This window comes from Falco biarmicus, chromosome 6 (assembly GCF_023638135.1).
Source record: "Falco biarmicus isolate bFalBia1 chromosome 6, bFalBia1.pri, whole genome shotgun sequence".
Taxonomy (NCBI): Eukaryota; Metazoa; Chordata; class Aves; order Falconiformes; family Falconidae; genus Falco; species Falco biarmicus.
The window spans coordinates 79,677,241-79,700,128 of NC_079293.1; the positions used below are offsets into that span (position 1 = coordinate 79,677,241).

The 22,888-nt window shown below is 43.3% G+C and overlaps 1 protein-coding gene across 1 annotated transcript in view; it reads left to right on the forward strand.

Annotated features, from left to right (window-relative positions):
• Positions 1 to 22,888, forward strand: part of PGBD5 (piggyBac transposable element derived 5) — a 73,819-nt gene that overhangs the window by 19,630 nt on the left and 31,301 nt on the right. The window contains exons 2-3 of the mRNA XM_056344115.1: positions 10,333 to 10,760; positions 19,691 to 19,825. Of these exons, the coding sequence (XP_056200090.1) occupies positions 10,333 to 10,760; positions 19,691 to 19,825 (563 nt within the window). The remainder of the gene's footprint in view (positions 1 to 10,332; positions 10,761 to 19,690; positions 19,826 to 22,888) is intronic.

The following is a 22,888-nucleotide window of genomic DNA, read 5'->3' on the forward strand; positions in this document are numbered from 1 at the left end:
GAAGTGCTTGGCGCTTTGCAAATGGGACACACTTTGCAGTGGTTACTAATGTGAATTTACCTTGCAGGTGCATCCTGTATAAATTATACCTGCAGATTCAAGGAACTGTTGTTTGGGCCTGGGTTTTATATAGCAGAAATATTTATTTGCTTTGCCTTCCATTCCATTACTTAATATGACCCAGATTTCATCAGCAACAACTTTTTTTTATATTTTATTTTTAGTGAGCACACTATGAAATTCTTTGAAAATCTCTGCTGAATGAAATCTGTGTTGAATCTCTGTTGCTGCTAGGTCCAAAATGAGAAGTACAAGGTACTTTCTCCTTTTTTAAGCTGAGGGTATGTTCTTACAGTGATTAAATCCCATGAGGTCTTTCAGCTTTTATTGGTTCATCTGTTAGCAACCCCCAAGAAGCATGAAGATGATGACCTCCAGGTGTAGCTGTGATCTGGTGTGATGGATGGCTACCAGTAAGCAGCGCCTGTCTAGTCACCTTAAATCTTTTACCTGCCAGATCTCAGACTACAGTATACTAAGACTGTGAGGAGGTGGACTTTGGCTCCAAAGTAACAAAGCGTCTCTCCCGAAAGGCCATGGGGGAAGACATATGATGGTGTTCTTTGCAAACTTAGTTCCCTGGCCCAGTCCCCGCTCTGCTTGCGCCCCGGCAGCGGTGCAGCATGGTGCAGTTGTGAGGGCAATTGGGCATGGAGCTGGGCAGAGGCTGCAGGGTCAGTGCTGTGTTGCTGAGGGATTCCTGAGGGGCTGCTATTGCTGAGGATGAGCGGTGCTGTGTTGCTGAGGATCCTGCTTATGCACTGTTTAGCTCCAAGTTGTGCTTCTGGCTCGCTCTGCAGATACAACTCCCCGAAAGCCTTCCCTGGGGGTACAGAGGTTTGGAAACACATCTGCATCACTCTGGAGTTAACCCAGGTGGTACAAGTAATAAATCCACCTTTTTGCACAGATGACTGCTTTTTTTTTTTTTACACTTCATTGTTGAAGGAAGGCTGTGGTTTCTTAAAACTGAGTAGTTGTGGGTTTATAAGTTATTAGGAAGCCTAAGCTGTTGAAGTGCTGTGGAATGTGTCATGTATCCTGCATGTGGCAAGAGGATTAGGGATGTTGTTCGTGGTATATAGAAGTAATTTATTGAACTTTCCAGTCACTTGACTATTTTGAATTCAGATGTTCATACAGCCTGTGGCACTGGTCATTTCCAAGGGCAGGCAGAACAAGGATGGAAAAAGGCAGTCTAACAACAGGGGCAGGCATAAAAGAGGAAAAATCAAACTGTGCACAAAGTGATAGTGTGCTTGTGTAAAGGAGCCCAGGCCCTAGCAAGGATTGCAAATACATGACCCACACTTGCATCTCAGGTGTCCTAAGAAAATGTTTAGACTTTCATCTGCCTCTAAGCCTAATGCACCAACGAGGAATGTGTGGCTTGTAACTGCTTGTCCCAAGGTTTTTGAGGATTTTGGGGAGGAACATGGAGAATATAAAGTAGGGAAATTACAAGTTTAAAAGCAGCTGTGTAAATGCAGATGCATCATGAGCTTCTCTGATAGAGGTGGTGTAACTTTCAAACAAGGGTATCTGTGCCTGAAGTGTTGATATATTTTATTATTACAATCTCTAAAGTGATGAGAGCTCCTTTGCCTCCCAGTCTGGGGTGATCACAGCAGAGAAACTTTTGTCTTACTGGGCAGTTTGTGAAGCTCACCTGAAAGCATATGTGCATGCTTTCCTACAGAGAGCAGTAAAAGTCAAAGGGGGCTGATACAACCCAAAGGAAGGATATTTGGAAAAAGAGCCTGAATATCATCCCATGGAGCACCCGGTACCAACCTTCTTGGGCAGATTCTGTTTTTTGAGCTCTGCTAGCTGGCCTGCAGCAAGAGCACCCTGCTCATCACCCTCTCCCAAGTGGGTGCAGCAGTAGGTGCTTAGTTATGTTCACGGGAAGTAGCATCAAATGTTTCGGGGACTATGTGCTTATCCTAACAACTATTCTCTGCCTTCTTCAGGAAGAGGCGGTAGCTCTTGGGAAGCAATTGTAGAGACCAGTACTGTAGCAATGTTAGCTCATGTGGGATGGAGATGAATCATGAGGAGGTTCTGTACTGAAATGAATGTACTTGTATGAAAAGGTTGTCTCTAATGCTTTACTGAACTGTCTGGATTTCCAGTTGATGTATTCTTTCTTTTTTTTAATAATTTTTGAACAAAGCGGAAAACCATTTCCTCATGAGACTTGCTCAAAACAAAGAGGTTCATTTTTCAGTGGCATATGTGTGTTGCATGTAAATGCAGAAGTTGGTGTGAAGGCTTTCAGCATCTCATTAGTTGGGTCACTTGCTTATTGACTTTTATTTACAAAAGATAAATTAAATGTCATGATGATTTGCCTGGAAAACATACTAGGCTATTTTCCCTTCTTCAAATGCAGAATCCCTCCTTTTGGAGGCAGGTTCCTGTCATCAAATATTGCTATTGCTTGTACAGATGAATTTTTATTTTAAATTGCTGGAAAGGAGCAAGTTGCATGCAGGTCATGGTATTTGTGAACAGTGTGCACTAGAACAGACCAGGGACCCGGGAGAGAAAGATGTGATGGTGGATTGCATCTGCAAGAGTTGCCGGTGCAGCGGGGTGTCCTCCCATGGGTACATCCCAAAGCAGCCTTCTGGGATTTAGTTATCAGGGTCACCTTGCCTAGTAATGGAAGTTGTGCTGACATAAAACTGTCCATGCTGCTTCATAGGGTTATTTCATAAATGTGCACAGCTGTGCCTACAGCCAGATGTGTAACTGCTCTGTGATCTACAAAAAGCTGTATTACTGATGATATATGAAGTCAGAATGTTGATGGTTGTCTCTAACCTGCTAGATATGCTCAGTGTCAGCTGGGCTGCCAGGAACAGCCAATCTGCTCTGATGGTTGAGTGCAGTAAAATGTTAATAGAAAACTGCAGTGGCAAAAGAAAGTGCAGTTGACTATTGCTGTGGAAGCTGCTGCAGCAGGAATTCCTCCAAAGAGGGACAAGTGTATTCAGTCCCACAGCCAGATGAGTAATATGCAAAGGATTATGTAAACTGACACAATATGGTACTGTTCCAGCATTGACTCTGCTGTTTTAAGGTGTTTGGCTTTTTAAAATTATTTTAACCATAAGACCTTGCACCAGTGTTCGGGAGGTTCCTTTGGATTGGGAGGATCTCTTGGATGTTGATAACGGTGATCGGTAGGTTGTAAGATCTCACCACAGAAATGAAGTAAGTATATAATTAAAGGTGTAAACATTATCCGCAGTGGGCTTTTCATTCTTTCTACTTCACTTGTCGCAGCTTGAAGGCTTTGTAGCTTTAAACGTGATGGTAAACACAAAGAATTACTCTCTTAATTAAATGGCTTTTTGACTGTGGCTTAAATCTACAAGCTGCACTTCAACAGAAGGCTGCCACAGCGTCGCTCCTGTGCTCATTCCCAGACCAGTGCTGTTGGTGGCAGAGCGTACATTTGGTCAGTGGGAAAGGCATAAGACCTGCCTGCTTGGTCCTCTGAAAATGGCCAGAAATTTAACTATTTTTCATACAGTGTCTTGTCACACATAGTAACCTGCTGAGTGACAGCAGCACGGGGCAGGACGCATGGGCAGGGCGCCTTGGTTATCACCCAGGGCCTCTCGTCACACTGGGTGGGAAGGCTGTCTGGTGTTGGGTGGGAATGGGTGCATTACTCGTCTCTGACCTATGCCAGGTTGATGTGCTAGACCTGACTCTCAAGGGTTTTGCTATAACGCTGAAGAAAATGAGATGAGAATCTGTATCCAATGCAGAGCAGTGAAAAAAGCTGAATTGCAGGAAGTTCCTTAGTTTACTAGATACTTTACTAAATTTTACCATTTAATATAAATTTTACTGTTTGGTTCACTAAATAAGTTCTTTATTTAACTTGTCATAACTCAGCGCTGTCTGGTGTGGAGGCCAGGGACTCTTGACCAGGCAGCAAGGAGTGGATGTGCACTGGGTTTTAGTCCTTTTTAATTTGTCCTTGGATTGCTTTTAGACCCAGCTCTTAATCTCTCTATGGATAGAAGTCAGACTGCAATGTGTGGATCACTTTATTGCTGACACTGTGAGAAAAACAATCCTTTTTAGTGCTGGGGAGGGAAGAGAAAGTACCCTTTCATGGAAAGTGAAACAATTTTTGTGACTACAGTTATGTGCAATCCTGGAGGCATTGTCAAAGGCATGCTTATAGAGGTTGGAAAAGTGCAGTCAAATCACACTTTGCTAAATAGCTCAGAATAAACTTAACGGAAACCAAATGTAGAGCAGAAATGTGTGCAACTGAGTGCCCAGGCAAGGGTGCAAAGTAAGTTTCTGGGGGAAGGGTCCTGTTAAATCCTACCCAGAAGCCTGGACTGCTGAGAGCGCCCTTGTGCTCTAAGAAAAGAACCATCTTTGGAAGAAGGACAATATCTAGTTTCTTCTTTCTCACTTAAGAAAGCCAATATAGTGTCTGTTCGGGAGTTGTTGGGGTTTTTTATTGCATCCTCGTAGGTTGCCTCTGAGCTCCCAGCAACTCCACGGTACAGATCATGTTTTGATCATTTATATATAGAATTCTTGTGTCGGGCAGTCCTAAGGGAAACCAGAATTCATCTGTCAGAATAACAAATGCTAACATCTACTTGCCCTCAAATATTGGTCAGAACCACAGCTGGTATAAATTAGGATGACTCCTTTAATTTAAAGTAGACTTGTCCCTGAAACTTTGGTTGCTTTTTTTAATGAAGGTGAGCGAAATACATGCAGCGTAATATCCTGCATTAAAGACCTGGATACTTGCTGCCCAGTTGCTACAGGAGAGCAGTATCTGAAATAAACTGGAATAAAACTCGGAAGAGAACTGTTACATGAACTTACTTCAAGCTGTCTTGACAGGCTGCTCATAAGGCTGTCAAACTGGCTATGGTTTGAGAGTGGTCTGATGGACATTTCTTCCAGACCATTAAGAATAGGGCCGATATGAAAACTGATTTTCTGGCAAGCCAGATAAGGTCCAGTGCTTCCAAAGCTTTACATGCGGGAACTTTATGTGAAATGGAAGTTCTGAAAAATCTCACTTGGGAAATATTAAAACATCGGTTTTTATTTTGTTGCTGTTTTGTCAGCTCTTAGTATTGGTCTCTACTCATTGAGAAAGATGAATTGTTTAAACTGTCTGTCATATTTTATCAGTTGACACTTTCCACGAAAACATCATGATTTTTTTGATGAATCTATGTTTTCTGACAGAAATCTTCTGTCAGCATTTTTTTTATGTTCTCTGAATAAGACCCCAAAATCATGTTGTGTACTTTTGGAAAGTGTATAATTGCTTACACTTAAGAAGAAGGAATTAATTGTCTTTTCAAACCCTAGTCTTTGAAAGCTGTGCCATATGTCAGAGGAGAAAATACTTGCAAATTGACCAAAAATAACAGGTTCTGCATAGACTTTTCTTAGGTATGTATCTGTGTATAATACACCTAAATGTGCTATCGTCATGCATGACTATAAATTGTTAGATTTTTGCTCAAAGAGGACAATGAAATGGCCTCTAAATTCTTAAACAGATGCTTCTATCACTCCTGTATCTGATTCAGGAGTATTTGGGTCTGCCCAGTTGCCAGTAAAGTTAAATTAATTTCAAAGTCAACCCTGGCTTAGCTTTGCACAAGGTTTGGTTCCAGCCCGTGCAATTTGGATTGGCATACATATGGTAATACCTGGGCCTATTAATGTAATGACATGTTTTATCATGAACCTCAGTTAAACTTTGAATGAGAGCACTAGGTCTTTTGCACAGCAGAGCAAAAGGAGAATTTTCTTCTTCTTACATCTTGCATTTTCTTCTTACACATCTGATTTATCCTGCCCATAATGACAATGCTTTTGACCTCATTAAGATTTGTATGTTATGTGCGAGCACTGATAGATTACAGTAGGCTTTTAAACTTTCCATCTTTTAGTCTGAGTCTGTGAAGGTTGGTAATTGGAACTGGAAAAATGGAAAAGGGTAAATTAACTTATAAAAATGTGCTCAGATTACTTAGTTCTGCAAACCAGTGAAGTAAGGAAAAAGCAGTTAATTCACTTGGAGTTCTTACTTTTTTCTGAATGTGCTGCTCAGTAAGGAAGACTAGAAACACTGGTGGGATCAAAGCAGGGGGAAGAATGACTGGTTGGGACCCAGCGACAGAGAAGACCGGAGATTGCAGGAGGATGCACAGGGGCTGCCAGAGGGATGGTGACATAGAAGTTTCACATGACCTTTTTCTTAAATCTTTCTGTTTTTTCTGTAATGTTTGTATTTGCTGAGAAGTTGAGCGTGCAGCCTGCTCTCTAGCTAGGCGTTGGACCTAGTGAGGCTGCTGCAGTTTGCTCTGAGCTGAGTTGAGCCAAAACAGGCTCTGCAATGTGCGCAGTCTGAGGGCGAGGTGCCAGCCTCCTCTGCACAGTCATATATCCAGTATGGAAACACAAATGGCTTTCCCTGCTTATCTTCTTCATTTATTTTGAATCTATTCTTATAGAATCTATACCTATAGCTCTGGGGGAGATATTCCTTCTGAGTGCAAAACAGAAAATAGAACCAACCTGGTCAAAATAGGATCTAGTCGCAGTAATGACTTGCAAGGTGATTGCTGCTAATTGCACATGCAAATTTTTGCTGGTAGACAAGGCAAGAAGGAAGAAGAGTTTGCGTGTGCATGTTGTGTGATAACAGAGAAAGTTTATGTTCATTTCCATGTTCTGCAAAGTCACTTAAAGCAAGCCCCAAATGCTTGTGCTGGTGCATGTGCTGCCCAGCCAGAGGTTACTCCTTAGAGCCCTGTCCCTGCCACGGGTGTGCAGAGAACACTGGGTCTAGCTGCATGTTTGGGAACTCCTAGAGTGCTTTTGTTCTCTGACTCTAACTTATATTGGAAATCCTGATTGGTTCTTAAAGCAAAAAACCCTATGTAAATAAATACATTCTCCATGCACACGCTTCAGCGCAGAGGAGAGAGATAATTGTGTATTCATTTTGAGAACGGAAGACTAGGCAAATCCAGTATTTTATTTGACTGAGTAAAGCTTTGAAAGGTAAATGGTGCGTTTATGGAACACTGAACTCTTTTCATATCAGTATTTTCTGGGTAAGTGCTATTTAAGTCAATGTAAAAATCTTTAAAGAGCACAAATTCACTATTTAAGTCTTATGCAGTTGGCTTTATATACGGGATATATTTGTGTACTTGGAAAGTCATATTTAAATAATGTATTTTAGACCAGTAATTAACTATGCAAAACCCAATTCATGTTAAAAATTCAGTTTTCTACCTACAGAAATTCAGTATCATTCTTGTTTTATTGCATATCAGTGAATTATGAATCAGTTGTACTCACTGCCAATAAAGGCTGTTTTTTAAGAAAATGAGATTATACAGGGCTTTTCAGAATTATATTTAGTCAACAATTAGGTTGATGTTTGAGTCAGAAAGTGATTCAGTTCACTTTTTTTAGAGCTGTGTGGGTTCTGCATAGCCAATGGGATATAAATCTTGGAATATTTATTTCAGGAAGGAGAGCAAATAGGAGATTCTGTGCAGCTGGTGCAGGACTGCTGGGTAAAAAGGAATTGTCTTATCCAGTATACCTGGCAGTCTTCCATATTCGCTTTTCAAGTTAAACTTGTGCAGCTACTGAAAACTTATTTATACATCAAAGGTACCTTTTTGTGCTTCTTACTGCTCTTGACTTCCTAAAGATGGAGTCCAGCACATACCTATTGTCCATACCCACCTGTCTCAAGACGAATATTTTTCACTTCATAAGACTTAATGCGTTATGAATGCATCTTGTTTGCTGTAGGCAAGATTTAAAAAATTACCCCCACTCCCAGCATCTGCTTCTAAAGGCAAGAGTTTAAAAAATATCTCTATGCTGTACCTGGGAGGTTGCCTGGGCACTGGAGTTCAATAGCTACTTAAGACTTCGTGTATAACTAGGAATACACTCTGTGCAGTGTGTTTTTATAATGAAGCCATATCTACTGTAGAATGTAAAAACTTAAGATTAAGTTGTGGGGAAGAAGAAAGTGATGTACTCTAAGTCATTCGTACAGAATCATTTGTAGAGCGTTTTATGTCAGCTATAACAGTCTAGCGGGTGCTACTAGAATATAAATCTCCTGATCAAAAGAAGAGACTTCTTTGTTAAGAGGCTTTATTATTGCAATAGCAGCTAAGGTTAAGTAAGTATATCTCTTCTAGCCCCATAGTTTTCACTTGATAATGAAAATCTTTTATCGTTTAAGCTGCAATGTTCTGCTCTGTTCTTACCAGAACATGGTCTGTGTGGAGCTCTTTGCTCTGGTCTTGCTGTATAGAGGAATGTGCTTTCAACTGAACTGTTTCACTTCCAGTTTCTCAGTCTCACAAATTAAAATTGGAAAGTAATCTTCAAATATATGTTTATTTCCCCATGACACTTGGGAAAAGAAATACTCACTTTTGCTTGCTTTTTTTGGCATTCTTTGCAGTCTGAAGGTTCACTGGTTCAGTGTCTTGGTGCTGTTTTTACTGTCCTTCTAATTGCCCGAGTGCACCCAAACGTTAAGGCTGAAGTCCAGTCACAGTATTTGTGTAGTTCCTCATAGCACTGTTTCATGCAAAATTCCTGCAAGCTATAGTTGTTGCTGTAACTAAGGATGTGAGCTGAGATACAGGGGTACTGGAGAACGTCACCTGACCAGCATGGTAGTGGATCTTTGCAGAGCCAGATTGTAGAAGGGCAGATCTCGTGCTCAGATTCAGCTGTGAGAGCCGATGCTGAGACCCCCAGCAGCCACGTAGTGCAAGGAAGACTCATTCTTGTTAGGCAGAACTTCAAATGAGCAGCTGTGTGCTGCCTGCTTTTGTTCAGGAAGTTTCCAACAGTCCCAAGGCTGAAGGCTGTTAAACTAAGGTGCAGTATTTATTGGATCCAACTCTGAGTTTGGGGTTATAAGCATGACACTATTTTTGCCCAGGGATGTAGAACTACTCTTAAGCACTGCCCTGTCCACTGGCTTTGTCCATGCTGCTCCTCTCAGGTGTATTGATTTTCACGGCTTCTGTAGGAGAATAGAGAATGTCCCTGGCTCCATAGCCTTTACCTGGTGGCTAAAGCACTGCCATGGGGTGGGAGCATGAAAAGCACTACTTTTAAAATGGATCTTAATCAGCTTATGGAAGGGATCAGAGGAGAAAGGGCTGTATGCATCCCTGGTATTGCAGGCTTGATGTTCCTAATTCGGCTTAATGTAATCTGGTGTCTGACTGGATAACCTTGTTATACTGATACAGTGCTGCCAACCCTTAGAGCTTCCTTCCCCGCCCCCCCCCCCCCCCCCCCCCCTTCCCCTCTGCTTCTTATGGAATAGTTGAAATGGGCAGAGAAGGTGCAGGAACAGTGAAAAGCTGGAGTAATGACAGCATGGGACTGTAAGGCTTATTACATTTTGGGAGGAAGACCACCAACGTATGCCTTGTAATGCTAAAAATATTTGCTGTGACATAGGACCGCAACACTAGCTACGTGGTGTCTTTGACTTGTTCTGGTAACCTGCTCTCTTGGGGATGTCACAGTGCAGGATAAGGCTCCAATGTGGCGGCAGAGGCACATAGCTCGGTAGTGTGTGGACATGATCTACATGGCTCTATGTGTGGAGCAGAGGCAGATTTGAAAGTCACAGGATTAATGACAATGAACTGGGCAGGAATTTGAGGTGCAAAAGGAAAGGTAGGATTGGGTTCTAGTGCCCAGGAGTCATGTCATCTGGGATGGGGACAGTGTGCAGTCTCTGGAGGGCTTGGACACCTTCCTGCTGGGCTGTTCTGAGGAAGGCACTGCTTTGACACGCGTATGGACAAATCAAAGATTATCCAGAAAAAGGCCAAAACAGCTGCTGAGGGTAAAAGTTACAGATAGTCTGTAGATGGAAAAAATAGATGCATGCTGCTTCACAGACCTGCATGCTACAACCTAATGACTGTGCAGACCAGAGGAAGAGACTGTTCAGAGTGTGTTGTATTCATATCATATAGGAGGAAGACAGAGAGTATAGGGGGGAAGTTTCCTGATGAGATCTGTCAGACAGCAGGTCTGTTTTCAAAGGAATTAACTGACGTGCCATCACTTTGGCCCTGTTTTCCTGCTATAGGAAAGTTAACCTTGCTTTAGATTGCTGGCGTTGGACATACCTTGTGATGATCAGGGATGAGCTTATCTTCCCTCTTGCTTTTGCCCTAGGTCCAACACGAAAAATGCCCCTGACTGCCAGTGCCATGGACTTTTTTCAGCTCTTTGTCCCTGACAATGTACTAAAGAATATGGTGGTCCAAACCAACATGTATGCCAAGAAGTACCAGGAGAGGTTCGGTAGTGATGATGCCTGGATTGACGTCACCCTGACGGAAATGAAGGCCTTCTTAGGCTACATGATATCAACCAGCATCCACCACTGTGAGTCCGTTCTCAGCATCTGGAGCAGCGGCTTCTACAGCAACAAGAGCATTGCACTTATCATGACACAATCACGGTTTGAGAAGATCCTGAAGTACTTCCACATTGTGGCCTTCCGCTCGAGCCAGACAACGCATGGCCTCTACAAAATCCAGCCTTTTCTGGACTCTCTGCAGAATGGCTTTGACTCTGCTTTTAAACCTTCACAAGCCCAGGTAAGAGTTAACCTGTTGGCAGGGAACATCTAACCTATGTGCTCCAGGTTGTCCCACTGTGACGGAAAGTGCAGAGCACAGCTACCTGAAGAAAGAGCTGGGGCTTCACAGTGTGAAGCCACGCTGCGATGCCTCCATGAAACATGAGAGAAAGCAGCACTGTCCTGTACAACTTCTCAGCAATGTCTGACTTGGAGCTCTGCAGTGCAGGTATCTGGCATGTTTCAATAGGAATGATGCTCTCTGAGCTGGGGCTGTCCGCTCTTGTGGTTGAAACAAGCCAGGAGACTTCTCAGTGAGGTTGGCACTGGTAGGTTTTGCTATCCTGATGATGAGAGGTTGCAGGCCGCTCCTGTGAGGGGGAGCGGAGGGAGCAGATCTGGTACAGCTGGGCTGGAGGGAAAACCTTTAGCTGCCTCTGCTACAGCAGTAGGAGCTTGCTGTATGGTCCAGCAGCACAGCTGCCTCCTCATGACTGAGCAAAGGGAAAATAGGCAGGGGGACAGGTGCCTTTGCTTGCTGTGCGGTTGTCAGCTGCCCTCAACAGCACCGCCTGTGCCTTGTGCCAGTCCTGGTTTTTAATGATGGGTGATGCGCCTATGGAAAAATATATTGATGTGTGGATTTGCAACCAAAGTGAACTTGAAATAGTTCTAGACTACCAGGAATAAAAGTAAACAGGTTCCAATGAATTTTCATTTCCAGATACAATTATGGGTAGAGCAGAATGCCATTCTGTAGGGAAACTGCTCTGTAGACTGGGACAGACACTGGAAGCAACTAAATATAGAAACTTATGTAGCTGATGGTTGTCTGACTACAGCTGTACATGTGAACTTTTTTTTAAAGTGCAAAGAAATCTTTTCTTAATATTCATCATGCACTGTTTAAACTTTGTTCCAGTGTAAGTGATCTCCTTTTGGACCTGTTTCTATCAGAAATCGGGAAAGAAAAAAAAAAAAGCATGAAATATGTTACTGCTTGAAATGACTTCTCAATCAACTCTGTGTTTTCAGAGTATAAAGATTTCACCTATACATTTGGAAAGGGTGTTGTGTCCATCGTCCTCTTTTTCTTCCTGTTTCCCCTCTGAAGTATCACATTTTTGCCCACTGCACAAAATTAGTGGAAGTCATAGATGCATCACATCCATTGAAGTGTGCCTACAATACATTGGGAGTGATTACAGGGTTTTTCTATTTTATAGACAACAAAAATCATACCTGTATAATTCAGGACAACACTGCTGTCTAACAAGCTGTTGCGGTAGAAGAGGGAGGAGTGTTCTCCCTAAGCCATGCCAGCAAGGTGCATTTCCATCAGGAGAAAAGAGGCAGTGAGAGACATGGTATTGTTGGGACCGAGCTCTCATTAAGATATGAAATCTAATCCTTATGACCACTGACTTAAATGGGCAGAAGATAAAGGCTTCAGAAATGTGATCACTGTGTCTAATGTAAAATGCTTATAATGGTGTGCTGTGGGACATGCTGTGAGTGCAAATGCATTAAAAGATAAAATTTGATTTGCATGTATATCCCTTCTCCCTGCCCCCCTCCCGAGCAAGGTTTGAGAACTGAACTGGCAAAATCACAGCATCCTGTTTGCAGTGGCAAAACATTTAAACTCCACAAGCAAAGTCTAGGCTTGTGCTGAGCTTGGTAAAGGACATGCTACTTGGAAAAAAAATAAAGAGGGGAAGAAGCAGTGAAAGCCCAGTTCCATTCCTTCTCCCTCCTCTTCTCTGCTTCCTCGTCTGTGTTTGTCAGTGATTTCTATACAGCATGTTTCAGTGGTATTGAGTGGAACAAAAACCATTAAATACAGCTTCAGAAATAACTCCGTGAGAAAGAAAAAGGTTTTGAATCTGTTGTTTAAAATATGCTAGTGTAGTGCTGGTAGCCTACTGGGGGATGTTCCAGGCCTCCTCCTGAAAGGAGCCTTCTGCCTAATGTCCTCCTGGGTGCCATCAGGCAGGGCTGCACACTATGTGTCTCAAGAGACGTGAACCCCATCTGCTCAAAACAGCAGGAAAGACCTCTCCTTGGAAATTGCCTTGAGTGCAGATTAGCAGACTGCAATAATCATCAAACGCAGAATGTCAGGCCCAGTGAGAAATAATAGGAATAATTAAAAATAATGACCCAGTTGCACAGAAACAAGGGAAAAATCAAGGGGAAAGATCCATTCAGATGGGTTTGGGGACGTGCTGCCTCATGAAAATGTTTTGGGAAGAAAGGCCCAAGTTTCTGCTATCAGTGATATCTGGTGCTATTTCTGTGATCAGTGATAAGTTCAAAATGGATTTTTTTGCTTAAGGTACACCTCAAGGTGCATCTTAAACGTGAGATTTGTGGTATTGGGGTGGCTTGTGCCTGAGCAGCGATCTATGCTCAAGCTTTAGGCTAACATTTTGTAAGTGGCATCAAGCAGAGGAATGACTTGCTTGGGCTCCTTGCTGTTGAGTGCAGCAGCGCCGCTGGGGCTTGTAGGTAGACTTCTGACTGACTTTCTTCCTCTGGCAGGTGGACTTACAGAACATGGGTTAGAAAGATGACATATTTAACTCAACCCTATAGACAGAGCAGGCAGTCTGCATCCAGCAGGCAGTGCAACATCTGCTTTCACTGTTACTACTTCTATAGACTTGATCTTTTCTTTTTGGAGAGCTAGAGAATATTCTTCAAATGGAATTTCTGACAGAAGATATTTAGAGGTTTTTTTTCTCATGCGTAACTCCCCCCAAAAATGTGCATGCAACACATGACAACATGCAACACCACAGTTTCTATGAAAGGCAACAGAGGGAGAGAGAGAGAACTATGCCAATATACTGAAACGAAGAAAACAATCTGGTGAATTATAATTATTTTGCTAAATATACTGAGCAAACAAAAGGAAATAATTACTCTCCAGCTTATGAAGGTATTGAAAGCCCAGAACATTATAATTGTGATCAGCATTGCTAGCTTCTATTTCCGAAGTAAAAATAAAATGGTGTTCTGACCTTGATTGGGTAGGAATGACAGGAATATTCTCTGTGTTCTATCCCTCCCAAAGATCTTCTGCATAAATAACTGCTGCCTCTGCCTGAGCAACAAGAGGTGGAGTTTTGGGTCTGTTCCTGGACTCAGTGTTGTCTGTTTGCTGCTTAGCTTTGTAGCTGTGCTACTGTCTACAAGTGGAAGCCTGAAGACAGGGGGGATGCCCTGCCTGAGCTCAGAAGGTACACTGCAACAAATTCAAGGGTACTTACCTGCCAAGGATATAACGCTGAATTCCAGAAACCAGAGGAGCTCAGGAAAATAACATCACTGCTCAAATATCCTTCTGTGCCTGCTGTGTGTTTATATGCTTATCAGCAGGATGCGGCTAGACAGGATTGCTGTCTTTGGCTGCCCCTGACTAGCATGGCAGAGGTCAGGAGCACAACTCCAGGCACTCTCCTCTTCCATTTCCCTCCAAAGTACCTTCTCTTTGGCATCTTGGAACCAAACAGTTCTGTGTCTGCCCAGTGAAATGTCAGCTGGGAACAGTCAGATTAAGTCCATAGCTCAGGCAGGAGTGAACTCCCTGTCAAAAAAGAGAGACCTAACTCCAACCTCTTGCTTCAAGGGCGGGGTGCTAAAGTTTGGCCAGTTAATAGGAGGTTTGTTTGTGTTTTGATCTTGGTGGTATCACAGGGTGCAGCTAAGTGGTTTCAGAATAGTTCTTCCAAACCGACTCACAGCATCAGACAACAGCTTCTCTGACAGTACAGAGGGGCAAAACCAGGCTGATCAACTCATAGCTCTTTTGAGTCCTCATAATTAAATGTTGATTTGATATTGGGCATTTCCAAATTATAAGATGTTGCTCAAGTCACACCTCTATATCTCAGTTTTCCTGTTTTCAGAGTGATTCTGTGTGAGTAAGGGTGCTGATCCTAACCAGGACCGTTCTGTCTTAGGGCTTGTATGAGTGTAATGCAAAGACATAAGTATTCAGAGGATGTTGGCCAACTATAAGACACAGAGCAAGAGAAAGACAAGAGGAGCGGTAAGGATGTTGAATAGCAAGGTAAATTTCTGATGTCCTGTAGCTCTTGGCCAGTTGATCCTCTGGTGAAGCCAGATTTTAGGGAGAGTTTGACAGCGGAAAATGATGAACCTTTATGGCTACTTTTAAGTTACCTCATGGTAATGCAGCGCTGTAAGAGCTGACAGGATTTATTCTTTAACGAGTCAATTGAAGACTGAACAAATGGGCAGAGGAGCATGAAATCATGGTTCCATCGGAGGTGGGAGTTGACCTTTGAATGATAGCAGAGAGGATCAGTAAAACGTGGTTAGGCCAAATAGGACTTTGAAAGTGACGGAATCTGTCTGATATATTGGAGAAGAGCAGCTATCAGAGAGAAATGATGTGGCCAGTGTGATGGACTAAGAGTTTTCCAGCAGCAATTGCATGATTGCCTTATGCTGAGGCCAAAAAGAAAACTGTTGCAGTATGACTGTGGGCTTGCATGAAAACTTGACTGGGTGGGTTGTTACTCTAAAATGAGTAACATTTTAGAGCTCTTTACTCAGAAAGCATGGAAAATGCAGGCAGTGCCTGGCTCAGAAGTCCTTGCAAAGAGTTGGTGAAGACTGATGTTCAGATTTACTGGCCAGTGAGGAGGACCAACAGGAGGAGACTGATGTCTGCAGTTACCAAAAAGGGAGAGAGTAAGATGTTATCTTAAGGGAAGGGAGATGCTCTCAGATGCAGCGTAATAAAATTGGAGCCGACAACTAGATATTCAAGCAGAGATGTCAGACACCAGCAGAGAATTTAATTTAGACAGGAGGAGTTTTGGAGCAAAGAAGCAGAAGCACAAGCTACTGTTGCAGAAGCTATGGCTGAATCCGTCCATACAGCTGAAGTTAACCAAGCAACTCTGCAACTGGATGGTACCCAGCAAAAGCCAGAGACAAGGTGAGATGAGGCAGTTTCTGCAGGAGACAGCCTGTGTTGGGAATGACTATAGAGCTAAGAGAAAATGAGCTGTCTCAAGGACATGTTAGTTCACTGTCTAAGTCAACAGAGTCCAGGAAGTCCCAAGTACAAAAACATTAGTGGCTCTGGGCTTTTCCTACAAGCCTGTTTGGGCTGTGGTGAAAGCAGGATGGGTGGAACTGTGGAATGGAAAGAGCTTTGGAAAGAAGCTAAAATGGAGAAGAAAGAAGGGCACTTCTGAGAGTAGCTAGCTGTTTTGTTCAGTGAATGAAAGATGTTGTGAGATGGAGCAATTGCTGGAGTCCTGTTTTGCAGTCTTGCCTCTGCAACACTTGGAGTACAGGTACATATTGAGGGGGAAACAAAGTGAAAGCTTGGCAAGAAGATCTAGCAGGGATGAGGATGGCTATAAAGAAGGGGGGGGGGGGGGGGAACCCCCACCAACTAATGGAATAGCTGTGAGTGAAGCAACTACATAAGATGCTTCTTAGACCTGAAAAAAACCTGAGGATTTGAGAGAAGAAAATAAGGACAATTTCTATGAAGAAATCCAAGATGCCTTGCATCAAAGGAAGTCAGAATAGGAAGAAGGGAGGAATTGGGGAGTGAGTCAAAGATGGTGAAGAGGCGGCCAAGAATATGTGTAGGAGTCAATTAAGCCTGAAAGTAGAGTTTTCTCTAGGAAGATGAGAAGCAGGAAAGAATATTCTATGGGGGCAGGAAGCTCACTCCTGGAAAAGCGGGTATTGCAGCGACAGCAAGAATGGGGAATGGGGAAGGAGCGAATACCACTTTGCATGGGGATTTGGCAAAGAGATGGATTACAGGAGGAGCAAAGGGACTGACAATGGAGGAGGGTGAACAAACTAATAGGACTGGCCAGTGACAAAGGGGCTAACTTTTGTCATAAGAAAGCCATGTCAGTGCCAGAAGCAACAGATTGCCCACTTTGAAAATCGGATGGGGATCAGCTGTTCTAGCAGCAGGCAGAGCCCGTACAGTGCCTTGCTTACAAAGTCCTTTACAGTTGTTGAAGCAGTGGTTGCATATGGAGAGGTGACAACACTTGTCTCCCCACCCTCTCTGAAGGAAGCAAGAAGAGCAAGCTCCAGGGTTTTAATTTCAGCCTCCCTGCCTGTCCACGTTCCCTCTTTGCAACAACAGCAGATCTTGCCCTACTCGTTTCCACTTTTGTTCCCACTTCCCAGCAGTGCAGCAGGGACTACAGTGGAGCCATAGTCGTCTTATGGAGAAATGGGAATGATTTAAACATTCTGGATCAGGGAGAGGGGAAGCTCTGGATCCTAGGGGAAGGCAGGGCTGAGCATGGACCAGGAGAAGAGGAAGATGATGAGAGGTTTTCAAAATTCAGATTTGCTTTCTAAATTTAAGGCTGACAGGCCTTGCTGTGTCTTAGAAGGCAGAAAGAGCACAAAGGATAAGCAGGACGTAGGAGAGCTGATGCTGTGCTGCAGAAGAGGGATCTAAGCTAATATCCAAGGGTAAAAAAGTGTCCTGAAGTGATGCTTAATACAACCTTTTCTTTCTGCTGCTCTCCATCCTACAATGCGGCAGTTGAACCACGCCACTCAGTGGGATCTGGCAGGTAAAGAAGGCCTTTCCAGAAGCTGAGGAATTCTTAATGGTGTATCCAACCCCATCCCAAGGGATGTGGTGCTCCCCTCTGCATGGAGGAGGCAGAAAGGCAAAAGCAAATGAGAGCACATTTAATATTTGCAAAAAGCTGTCAGAATTCCCCGAGATGGAAGTGTGAAATGCCCCAGGTGGCCTTAGGAAAGGAAGAGTGCTGTTTCATGTAGATCTTGAGAGAAGAGGAGGATTTGGCTCCAGCAGGGAAATGGGACAGCTGCAGCTTTAAGAACAAATAGCTTTGTGTACAGCTCTCCTTGCTCGCATCTGCATTTTGGTGTATAATTTGAACATTTCACAAGAGTGCTTTCAGATGGTCCTGTGAATGTTTTATGAGCCGTTAAGAAGTGGAGTGCCTATAAATGAAAGTGTGCAGCCGCCACTATGTGGGGAGGGCATGGGTGCCTATTTTGGGCTGACAGAGTGATGTTCAACAAACATCTTGTATTCAGGAGGCCAGCAGCTGCTCATCACTGGCGCTTAACTGCTTACCCACCACATGTCTCCTATGAGCATCGCTCCCAGGTTTAATGCAGTTTTGTTCTCATTTCCACCACTGGCTGTATGCAGAAGTGCACAAAAGTAGCACGCATGCAGATGTGGAAAGGCTGGTCTGAGGGTGAGAGCCTCTGCATTGTGGATACCTGTGTCTAAGTCTGTCTCCTGGGGTGACAGTCATTTGAAAATAACAGCCTGCTTTAGGTCATAACCCATCTGACATATTTTACACATCTTCAAAAGGTTTTGTAGGCTGCTGGGACTGTTTTCCCCTTGTGTACTTAGGAGGGGAACCTGCAGTGACTTGCTCTGAATTTAGATGCAGATGTCAGAATTTGGTCAGCATTCATCAGCTGAGACCTTTCAGCAGTTTCCAAGTATTTGTGCTCTCACAAGTGACTTGCTAGCCAACTCACACCCCATGCGATCAGGGATGTGTATATTGGGCACAGCTACCTATGAGCTTGTCATGGTTTGACCCTGGCTGGTAATTAAGCACCACACAACCGCTCCCTCACTCCTCCCTCACCCAGAAGCGTGGGGAGGAGAGTTAAAAAGGAATGTAAAACTCAGAAGTTGAGATAAGAACAATTTATTAGTTGAAATAGAATAAAAATGAAAGAACAATAGTCACAATGATGACCATAAGTAATAATGAAAAGAGGGAAGGGAAAGAATAACATCCAGAGGGAAAGGAAGAAAGGAAGACGAGGTGCACAGGGTAACTGCTCACCACCCACTGACTGATGCCCAGCTAGTCCCTGAGCGACAACCTGCCCACCCAGCCAACCCCCCAGGTGTATATACCAGGCATGAAATCCCATGGTATGGAATACCACTCTGGCTAGTTTGGGTCAGCTGCCCTGGATGTGTCCTGGCTTGTGCCCCTCCAGCCTTTTTGCTAGCAAGGCCTGAGGAACTGAAGTGTCTCACATAGCCAAAACACAGCACTGTACTCGCTCCTAAGAAGATAATTAACTCCATCCCAGCTGACACCAGAACAGAGCTGCAAGGTGGTAGTAGTGCTTTTCTATAGGTGGGTTCTGTAGTATAAAACCTAACAACTTTGCTGCAGAATCAGCGGAGACACGTGTAACAAAACAGCTGTAAGGAACAGGAAAACACTTACATCATCTGGATGAGGAATGCAGAAATTTCTTCACTTGCACAGATTTTCATTACTTGCTCCAGTCTGCCTTGTCTTTTTCTATTTCTGCCTCTGGTCATGTATCTTTCTGTTTCCTTTTGTCAAATTTTTCAGCTCCTGAGGCAGGAGAGTCTTCCCTGAAGCTGCTGCCACCACGAAAAATGCTTTCTGTCTCCTCACCACCTCCTGAAGTGGCAGCATTGTGCTGCCTTCTCTCCTTCTTTCCTGTCTGTTTTCCTTTGCTGTGACCAAGGAGTGTACCTTGCAGCATATCGTAGGGGATGTTTACATGGAAAGCATTCTGCCAAACAATGAAGGTGTTGATGACGCTTGGAGAAGCATGCTGCTAACAATCCCCACCACCCCCATCCCCACCTCATTTTGGAGGGATGTTGAACTGTAGCTGAGAGTGAGAAGTGAAAGCCGTGCCTTGCAACATTTGCAAACCACATGTAGATGGAATGTGCTTGGCCAGGCTTCGTTTTTTGTTGGATGATAGCATTGAACAAAAGTGGGTTTGCTCCTTTGTGTGAAGGGATGCACACAAGCACAATGCAAGGATTGTATTTCCTTGGAAGAAGTTAAAGCACCAATTTTTTCAGCGATCATATACTCTTCTGTTTCTTACCTGCACCCCCTCTTTTCTGGCCAACTGCAGGTACTACATGAGCCCCTGATTGATGAGGATCCTGTTTTCATTGCCACATGCACAGAGAGGGAGCTGCGCAAGAGGAAAAAGAGGAAATTCAGTCTCTGGGTTCGGCAGTGCTCATCCACTGGTTTCATCTGCCAGGTGGGTTTTACTTCTTCAGATGTCTTGATTCAGTTCCAGTGGGCCCTTAAACGTATTGCAGGACCAAAGGTGACAGTTACTTCTCTTCATTGCCTTGCTGGGAGCTACAATCTGAATGTAGCAGGCCTCTGACTCCCACATACTAGATCTGATGGGCAGTGATGACGAGTTCCTGATGCTCTGTTTGCTGTATGATTTAATCAAGGGTGTCTGTCTCTGATACTGTCTATCTGGCTGCCAGCCCAAAGCTAATTAAATTGAAACGGAGTTAAAAGTCTGTCTGTTTGTACATGCTAAGTTTATCTGTATGTCTAGGTATTGTGACTTCTGTAATTTTTAACGAATCAGCTTCTCTCCCTTAAATATAACACTGCATCTGTGATAGCTAGCGTTGTCCAGTAGACTAAATCAATACGGTATCAAGATGTCCATTTTTCTGTGAGAAATGTATCAACGGGGTTTCCTATTACATCTCTTTTCACACCTCTACTTCTCTACCAAAGAAATAAAATCTGATGTGACTTCAAGGTGAGATATGAGCTTCAGTGGGAGATGTGTTAAAGGGTTTGTTTTTACTGCTGTAAAGCATTAGGGACGACTTTTCAAATTCTCTGATTCCCCAATTGCTGATGTATTTTGAGAGCTCTTGAAAAATCTGGCCATTTATTTTGATACCTAGAGGTGAGGGGGCAGATATTTTCTGGCATTCCTTTTTCCCAAGAGCTTCTGTGAAAATGTGGTGTCCTGCATGTTCCAGAGCAGTGGTTCAGAGGTGCAGGTAGGACGTGCACACTGCCTGCTCAGGCTGAATGTATATCAAAACCACAGGGCAGGAACTGCTGCAGTTGAACATTTGTTCACAGTAAAATTTGATCCGTGAATCACTACAGATGTTTGAGTAGCTATGCAAGAAAAGAGGCTTCACTGCAAACAGTGGTTTGCGTTTTCAGCAATGCTGTTCACTCCAAGAAGAAAATTAGGTTCATATATCTTCCATCCAGGTTTTAAAGCAGTTATTTTGTCTGATACAAAATAGATTCACCTTGTGAAGCATCCTTGGAAGTTTCTGCTCTCAAGGCTTTTGGAAAGTCATTTGCTACACAGAGGCAGTGTCCTTAATCTCCAAGGTGAATTCCACCAGCCCCGCACACAGCTTATTACTGAAGTGTAATGGGTACAATGAGCACAAAGTCTGCTGATCTCTCGTGCCGTGCTCCCCCCCGCCAACTGCTGCCAAACTAATATGTCTTCAGACATGCCAGAGGTTTCAGATTCTGAGCTATAATTAGTTGCACCTCCTGTCCTGTCCATTGAGAGAGTAAATTAATGGAATGTCAAATTAAACAGAATAGATGCTCAGTACCACCCTAATCCTCCTGCTCCCTTAATGAAGATACTCATGCTTCACTTGCATCCAGATGACGTCCAGGATCATCTTACCAGATCTTACCAGCTGCCTTCTATTTTCATTCCATGACTTGGCTGCAATTATCATCATGCTAAAATGACTGGGTAAGAGGGACCTTAGGGAAGGGTGAAAAAGAATATACAGGAACATGAACATTTATACTAAAATGGAAAAACCTAGTCTGGGGATGATGGGGATCTTCAACTGTGGTATGCTTGAAATGCTACATTCAGTTATGTGTCACACTTAGGAGGAATCTTGCAGCATCTAAAGCAATTAGTTGGTGGCTGTCTGGTTATTACTATATAATATATTAGAGGGGCTTTTTTTCCTGTGTTTAACATATAGAGATAATTGATCTAAACAAGAAGGAAATCTTTTCCCCCTTCATATGCACACCTTCCCCTCCATCTCTGCCATCATTAAGGAAAAACGTACTGCCTGATAGTTAAGGGCTGACTGGTCTTTCACCTGTCTGCTGTCCGAAAAACCTTACAGCACCCACTCAGAAATATGTAGAAATTCTGTAATCCTGCCTGGATGAATTCCCTCACTCTTTCCACATGTTGACACTTAAGGTCACTTTATTCAGGATAAAATATGACTATAAACACTCCATAAACCAGGATAATTCAGTTTCAAAAGTCTGAATAACTTATGTCTATAAAAAGGTGAGGCAGCCCAGGCAGAAGAGGGAAGCGAGCAATGTGTCTCTGGTTCTCAGGAGTGGAAGGAACATCAAGAGGTCTGTGATGCTCCTGGCCAAAAGGAAGGTCCTCTAATGAATTATGAGCCTGGTATTAAAAAACATGCATTTGAGGACATCCCAGTTTTCCCAGTGATCTGCTTTTTCAGCAATGAAAAAGGGTTGGTTGGTTTGTTTTCCTAATGTAAAACTGGTATCAGTGTTTTGAAGCCACATGCTGAGCTGCTCTGTGAACAGTTCCTGGCTGGCAGCTCACAGGGCAGTTAACGTTAGGAGTTTTAGCTGTTTGACTCCCCAGATTTCTCTTGCTGCTTGTTCTCATAAACAAAATTGAATCCTGTTTTTTGGGTGTGAGTAAATACTTCTGTTTGATGTCTCATTGTCAGCTTTTTTAAGCAAATGGAGTTTGGTTAAAAATCCAACCCAATAAGCCATTCATGGAACAGAAGTGGCACAAAACCTAAATGTTGCTTGTGGATGTAAGAAGGTACATAGGCTTGTTAGTACCTGATACAATGTCTATATATTAGACTACTTTTCTGTCTTCTGTAATTTAGATAATCTGACTCCGCCCTGACAGTTAAATCTGTGTTTTAAGATGGATGCACAATATCAGCTCATATGTCTGCCTCAGAATTTCTCAAGTAAAACACTTTGTTGCAGTGAATAGCTTTGCTGAATATCTTTTCATGGTCAGCTGGCCAAGTGGGAACATGCAGGAAGGACACGCATCATTCAAACAAAGTAAATATACATCTACAGCAGCTGGGATCACGAACAGAACCTTTCAGAGGGTTAGAAGGGCTCCAGGAGAGCTGACTTTTTGCCAAAGTAGGTGGCAAAACTGCCTTGATACTCTTGCATTTTTCACCCATCCTTGATGCTGGACATCAAGGAGGCAGTAGCTGCTGCTGCAGGAGAGGGCTTGGGCTTTCTTGTTTCTTTCTGT